Source organism: Penaeus vannamei, chromosome 8, assembly GCF_042767895.1.
Source record: "Penaeus vannamei isolate JL-2024 chromosome 8, ASM4276789v1, whole genome shotgun sequence".
NCBI lineage: Eukaryota > Metazoa > Arthropoda > Malacostraca > Decapoda > Penaeidae > Penaeus > Penaeus vannamei.
Window position 1 is genome coordinate 45,290,231 of NC_091556.1, and position 7,500 is coordinate 45,297,730.

The window sequence follows — 7,500 nt, forward strand, 5'->3', positions numbered from 1 at the left end:
TATTATTATTATTATTATTATTATTATTATTATTATTATTATTATTATTATTATTATTATTATTATTATTATTATTATTATTATATATTTTTTTTATGACTTTATTACTATTACTATTTATTACTTTATTTTTTCTTTCTTTCTTCATAACACTGAACTATTTTCTCGGCGTTTTTATTTTCAGTTGAAGTCCTCAGTCCCTGACTATAAAGAAACCGCGGTCGAGCCTGAAGACATTGAGGATCGCAATCAGGTATAAATAAAATAAAAAATAAAAACGACTAGAAGGAGAAATAAAGAAGAAAAGAGAATGATATTGGATAAGGAGGAAATACTGGGAGAAGAGGGTGATGAAGGAAAGGAAAAAAAGAGATCATAAAGGAAGTTCGGGGGAGGAGGGAGGAAGAGAATGACGAAGGAAAGGAAGAGGGAGAGAAAATGATAGATGGAAAAGAGAAAAAGGGGAGAAGAGAATAATAAAGGAAAAGAAAAAAGGGTAGGGGGAGCAAAAGGTAAAAGAAAGGAATAGCAGAGAAGAGAACAATTAAGGAAAACATGAAATCAGAAAGAAAGGAAGAGATGAGAATAAGGATGAAGAGGAACGAGGTACAGAACGAGGCGAGCATGATAAAGGGGGACAAGAAGAAAGGAAGAGACGAGAGTAATAATAGGGTGGAAGGAGAGAAAGATACTGCGAGGGAAAGGGGAGAACATGGTGATGGAGTGGATAAAGGAAGTGAGAAGTGAAAGGAGGTAGGGAGAGAGAGAGAGAGAGAGGCAGGGAGGGAGGGAGAGAGAGAGGCAGAGAGAGGAAGGGGGTAGTGAGGGAGGGAGGGAGACAGAGATAGGGAGGAAGAAAAGGAGATAAAGAGAGGAAGGGGGAGAGAGAAAAAAAAAAAAGAAATGGGAAATGAGAGAGAGAGAGAGAGACGGAAGAGAAGAAAAAAAGGAAAATGATGATGACGAGAGAAAGAGAAAGAATCAACAATGACGGTAAGAAGGGGGAGGGCTAAGAAGGAGGAAAAAAGATGGATAACGAAAGAGAGAGATAGGGAAGGAGGGCGACTGAAAGAGAAAGAGGAAGCGAAGAAGACGATAAAGGAATGAGAATGGGTGAGAAAAAAAAGAGGATATGAAGTACGGGAATAAAAAAAGAAGAGAACAGAGGAAATGGAGAGAATAAAAATAAAGAGAATCAAAGAAGATTTAGGATTAAAACAGAAGTAGGAGAAAGGAGGGGGAGAGGAGGATCCCTTCGCTTCTTTTCCCTCCCACCTCCTTCCATCCTTCCCCTCCTCTCCTAATCCTTCCTTTCTTCCCTCATTCTCCTTCATTTTTCCTCCTTTCTTCTTTCTTCCTTCCTTCCCCTCCTCTTCCTTCCATTGCTTCCACTCCTCTCCTCACCTCTATCCTCCTACTTTATCCTATCCCTTCCTACCCACCTCCTTCTCCTCCCTGTCCCTCCTCTCTATCTCCTTCCTTTCTTCCTTCACTCATTTTCTTCCTTGTCCTTCCTCTCTCCTCTCCTTCCTCCCCCCCCTTCCTCCTACTTTCCTCTTCTCGCTCCATCTCCCCCCTTCCGCCCTTCTTTGTTCCTTCCCTTTTCCTATTCTCTCTTCACCCCCCCCTCCTTCCTCTCCCTCTTCCTATCCTCTCCTGTCCCTCTCCCTCTCTCTCTCCATCCATCCTCTCTCCTTTCCTCTCCTCTCCATCTCTTTTCCCTCCATCTCTTTTCCTCTCCATCTCCTCTCCTTTCCCCTCTTCTCCCTCTCTGTCCTTTTCCTTCCCCTCTCCTCTCCTCTCTTCTCCCACTCCTTTCCTCTCTCTCTCCTCTTATCTCCCTCTCTTTTCCTTTTCTTCTCCCTCTCCCTCTCTCACTCCCTCCCTCCCTCCCTCCTCTCTCCTCTCTCCTTTCTTCTCTCCTCCTCCCTCCCCTCCTTCCCTCCTCCTCTCTTCTCCTCTTTCCTCCCCCTCCCTCCCTCCCTCCCTCCCTCCCTCCCTCCCTCCCTCCCTCCCTCCCTCCCTCCTCCCTCCCTCCCTCCCTCCCTCCCTTCCCTCCCTTCTCCCTCCCCTCTGAGAGCGTGGCAGAAGACCCTCCCTTTTTGAGTCCGTCTGAAGGAATGCAATAACGCCAGCATTGCCCTCCCTGGCTCCCTGGCGCTACTCTCTTCCTCCTTTGTCACGAGTGCGGGTCTCGCCTCTCTGGTGTGCGTCGGTGTGTCTGTAGGCTTGTATGTAATTTATTTTTATTTTTTATTTTTATTTTTTGTCTTTCTTTTTTCGGTTTTTCTTTCTTTTATTTTATTTTTTTTCGCTTTCTCTTTCATTTTTTCGTCTTGTCTTTCTTTCTATGTTTCTTTCTCTCTCTCTCTCTCTCTTTCTGTCTCTCCCTTCTTTCTTTCTTCTTTCTTTCTTTCTTCTTCTTTCTTTCTTTCTTTCTTCTTCTTTCTTCTTTCTTTCTTTCTTCTTCTTCTTGTTCTCTTCTCTTCTTTCCTCTCCCATTCCTTTTCTAGTTCATAGACAAAGCTGATACGAAAAATAATCCGGCTTAACGATTTTTATCAATCAGAATGTCCATTTGTCATTATCAATGTGCATCATTATTTTATACATTGCTGAGAGAGAGAGAGAGAGAGAGAGAGAGAGAGAGAGAGAGAGAGAGAGAGAGAGAGAGAGAGAGAGAGAGAGAGAGAGAGAGAGAGAGAAATATATATATATATATATATATATATATATATATATATATATATATATATATATATATATATATATAAAGAGCGAGATAGAGAGGGGGTGGGTGGGGGAGAGAGAGAGAGATTTTTTTTTTTTTCTTTCTGTTTTACAACTATTATTCATTTTCGCAGAATCACGTCTCTTACGTCACCTCCGTCCGAACCTTCACACCAGCCGTGACCACGACTTCGACCACCACCACAACCACCACGCCCGCACCTTCTTCCGCCACGCCCCTCCGCGCCCACCACCGCCACCGCTCCCATCATCGGCCGGTAGTCGGACCACGCCCCTCGGCCACGCCCTGGAGGTCGTCCTACGACACGGCGACCGAGGAGGAAGTCTCCCGCAACGCTTTCGTCAACGCCCTCCCTCCTTCGAAGACGCGAGACATGGCCGCCAACAGGAGGGTGAGACTCGCTGTCCCAGGCTCTTTGTCGGCGATTATTAGCTCTTATTTATCAGAATTTATGTATTTCAATCGTTTTAGAGAGTAAATGCATCAACATTTATATATTTCAATCGTTTTAGAGAGTAGATGGATGACGATTTATATATTTTAATCGTTTTAGAGAATAAATGGATCAGGATTTATATATTTTAATCATTTTAAGAGTAAATAGATCAGGATTTATATATATTAATCATTTTTAGAAAGTAAATGGATCGGGATTTATGTATTTTAATCGTTTTAGAGAGTAAAAGCTCAGGATTTATATATTTCAATCGTTTTTTGAGAGTAAATGGATCAGGAGTTATATGTTTTAGTCATTTTAGAGAGTAACTAGATCAGGATTTGTATATTTTGATAGTTTTTAGAGAGTAAAAGATCGGGATTTATATTCTTTAATCCTTTTTGGAGAGTAAATGGATCAGGATTCTTGTTTATTTTAACCTATTTCTATACTCGTTATTTTTACCGATGAGGGTTTATTTATTCATTTATTTTAACCTATCATTTACTCTTTATTTCCGTGCATTACGAGTGGCCTCTCCCCCTCAGGTCTCCCTCATGAGCAACTCGGTGGAGAGCGAGGACGAGGACGACGACGACGACGAAGGGGACGAGGAAGACCAGGAGAACGAGGAGCAGCAGGAGCAGGAGGAGATGGACCTGGACCTGGAGGAGCGGCAGGACGAGGAGGGCGCCGCCGTGCAGGACAAGGCGACGAGGACGCAGACGAAGTACGCGGGGAGAGCCAGGTCCTCGACGCCCCACAAGCGGATCCCGACCGGCGATGCCATGGCGGTCATCGACGACATCGTCAAGAACTACCAGAAGGAGCAGAGGAGGAAGATGAGGAAGCAGAGGCGGGAGCAGCGAAGGAGGCGCAGAATGGAGCTCAGGAAGATACGTAAGTAGGGGGGGTAGGGGGGGGGGCGGGGCGAGAAGGGAGGGGGGAAGGAGAGGAAGAAAAGGGGAGGAGGGAGAGGAAGAGGGAGAAAAGGGGAGGGGGAGGAAGAAGAGGAGAGAGAAGGGGATGGGGAGTGATGGTAGGAGAGGAGGAGGGAGAGAAGGGGATGGGGACGATGGGAGGAGAGGAGAGGGAGAGAGAGATGAGAGGTAGGGAGAGAACAGGGAGAGGAAGGTAGGAGAGGAGAGGGAGAAAAGGTTAGGGAGAAGGTGAAGGACGAGAGGGAAAGAAGAGGAGGGGGAGGAAGTTAGAAAAGGAGAGGGAGACAAGGGGACAGGGGAGCAAGGTAGAAGGGGAGAGGAGAGGAGAGGAGAATGAGAGAGGGGGAGAGGAGAGGAAGATAAAAGACGAGAGGGAAGGAAGGTAAAAGAGGAGAGCGAGAGGGAGAAAGAGATGGATGAGGTATAGAGAAAAATATAACCCTCAGCACTTGCACTTTATTCAGAACTCCAAAGTGAAAAGTACTCCTTCACTCCACTCCTTCTGTTCCTGACTCTAAATACCACTGTCCAAGGACTTTATATTTAATGTTACTTCTGGCATTATATTCATGATCTTACTGTTAGTTTCCCTTACACAACTGTCAGCCATGTGATAGATAATGGTAGAAATTCTAACACGTGTTTTGTACAGCAAGAATGGGAGGGATCAGGTATGGAAGTCTGGCTGTAGGAGAGTGAGAGTAAGAGGGAAGGAAGAAGGGAGGGAGAGAGGGAGTTGGGGAGGAGAAGGGAGGGGAGGGGAGGAGAGTGGATGGTAGGGAGGGAGGGAGGGAAGTAAGCAGGTAGGTAGGGAGGGAGGTAGGTAGGTAGAGGAAGAGAAGAAAAGAGAGAGAGAGAGAGAGATTGATTAAACAGGGAAGGAGACAAAGGGTGCAATATATAAACACAGAACAAACACTGTCCATAAAACCTCCATCCTTCACATACTATTTATAAAAAACAAAAACAAAAAATGTAATTCACATCAATATCAAAATATTCATTCCAGCTTTACAAAATCAAATACGAAAACTTTCCCAAAGCCACCACCCTCTAACAGGTTTTTAATGCCTCACGCCCCTCGTCCTCCCCCACCAGGCCCTCCCCGCGACTGCCGCGTGACCGAGTGGTCCGCGTGGTCGCCCTGCAGCAAGACCTGTGGCATCGGCGAGCAGACGAGGACAAGAACCATCCTGAAGCACGCGCGCCGGGGAGGGAAGGCGTGTCCTGTGCTCGAGGAGACGACCTGGTGCGGTTCGGCCGGCGCCTGTCCGAGGGATTACTTCATCTGGTCTTAAGGATCCCGCTGAGGAGGAGGGAGAGAGGGGAATCAGGGGGGAAGAGAGAATGGGGGGTTAGGAGGGAGGGGAGAGGGAGGGGAGGGGAGGGAGTGATTCCGGGGAAGACTGTGAGACCACATTGATGGCTGGCAGTGAGAAAAAGAAATGTAAACTCGAAAATAAAGTATATTACTTTTGCTTTCGAAAGACTTGTTCCAATGATATCTAGACAGACATCGATAGAGTAAGGGCCCTTCTTGTAGTAGCGTGGCTCACCGTGAGAAAGATGTAAATAGTGGGGATCAGAGACGACTGAGGCGAAGGCAGGAGCGAGGAGGATGCCATGCCACAGTCATCCTTTCGTACGTGGAAGAGGCATCAGATGAATGAACGACCCGACACAGACAACACAGGGGGAAAACAAGGGTAGATCCAGACCTGTTCTCTTCCTCAGATATCCTTAAAAAAACAACCAAGGTGTGACCATTTTTTTTCACAGAAAATGGGAAAAATTGAGGATGTTAGGCCTACATTTCGAGGAATAAGCAATAAAAAACACTCGCCTTCCACGCTGTCGAGACCCAATGAGTTTGGCACCCGATAGACACCAAAACTCAATAGATAAACACTCCACAAAGGCGAGGTTTCTCTCACGGCTCTCGGAGGCTGTTGGCAGCTCCCTTCACACCCAACACCAGCGGGAAGTGAAAGGGAGATAGGCCTTCCACCTGCTCTTAGCTGAGAGAGAAGGCTGTGTAGAAGGAAGGGGGCCCTGTGTGGTGTCATGTGACTTGTGGGTCATAGGTGTTACGCCCTGTGTTGTCTGCGTCGCCGGGAATGAATCTTGAGTGGGAATACTTTTAGATCTTAAGAATAGCCAAAAAAATGGTTTGATATCAAAGGTCGGTGGGGAGGGAGGGAGGGGGGGTAAGAGTAGCGGGGGAGGGGCAGCAGCAAGGAGCGTCTCCAATAATCACATTCAAAAGAAAAAGAAGAAAAAAAAAATCTTACACCTCTATTGACTTCTTCTTTATTTTTTCTACTCTCTTTTCTCCTTCGTCTTTTCTTTTTTTTTGGCCGCTCCATCTTGCTGACCTTATAGCACGCGTAGTGGGAAACCCCTCAGCTTAACTGTGCCAAGTTTGATAAGGTGACGCTGCTCAGAAGTGATCCCTCTGTACATGCTGCTTTTTTTGGCCGAACCTCTCTCCTGCGACCACCTCGACGGGCGACCCTCTAGACTAGCCGGTGGTTCTTGACTTGACCAGAGAGAGAGAGAGAGTTAGTGAGAGTGAGAGATAGAGAGAGAGAGAGTTAGTGAGAGAGAGAGTGTGTGAGTCAGTGAAAGAGAGAGAGAGAGAAAGGGTGAGAAAGAAAAAAAAATCCAAAAAAGGAAGATCTTTGCCTTGAGTTCGTCCCCGCACCCCCCCGACCCCGTGGCGTCCCCCCCACCCCCCCTACCCAATGGCATATCACACCCGACGCCTTCCCTCGGGGTCGGGCGCGTGTCGGCAACTCGAGCAGATCTCCGAAGGCGAAAACGCGACAAGTAAACCGTGTTGGGGAACAGAACACAACACGAAAAATGTGTTTTTTTTAGCGTATGGTGTGTATGTTTTTTTGTTTTTGTTTTTTGGCAAACTCAAGGTGCGTCGTCTAGAGGGTCGTTACCCGCCGCGTGTTTGTGTGTAGTCGTAATTTCTCATAGCCTTCGGGGGGGGGGGGGGGGAAGGGGGGTCGTCCCACCACAGACCGTCAGCTCGCGTATTCATCGTGTTTTTTTTTTATTCGACCAATTTCCAATAAAAAAAAAAAGTTACAATGACAAAATTAATGAAATCATAATAAAAAAATGACAACACTCACGAAACTCGTTTTTTTGACTCGGTGGCGGTGGCTCGGTGCCCTTCTTGCCCTCAGCAATGTAAGACTTTTGGATAAACGAAAACCCCCCGTTTCCGCCTGGCTTAACTTTCCCCTTTTCTAAGATGTTAAGCAAGTTTACAAATCCATGTATTCTAATCAGTAGGGTTTAAGGAGTGGAGATCAAGGGACAGCCTGAAGTGCATATCGTGTGTAGGTATGTGCATC

General features: G+C 46.3%; 1 protein-coding gene across 1 annotated transcript in view; it reads left to right on the plus strand.

Moving 5' to 3' along the window:
• The window catches only part of LOC113808334 (spondin-1), a gene marked incomplete at its 5' end in the record, with an annotated part of 20,173 nt that overhangs the window by 10,982 nt on the left and 1,691 nt on the right, over positions 1-7,500 (plus strand). The window contains 4 exons of the mRNA XM_070124121.1: positions 185-253; positions 2,865-3,143; positions 3,737-4,088; positions 5,228-7,500. The exon at positions 5,228-7,500 is cut by the window's right edge and continues 1,691 nt beyond it. Of these exons, the coding sequence (XP_069980222.1) occupies positions 185-253; positions 2,865-3,143; positions 3,737-4,088; positions 5,228-5,427 (900 nt within the window). The remainder of the gene's footprint in view (positions 1-184; positions 254-2,864; positions 3,144-3,736; positions 4,089-5,227) is intronic.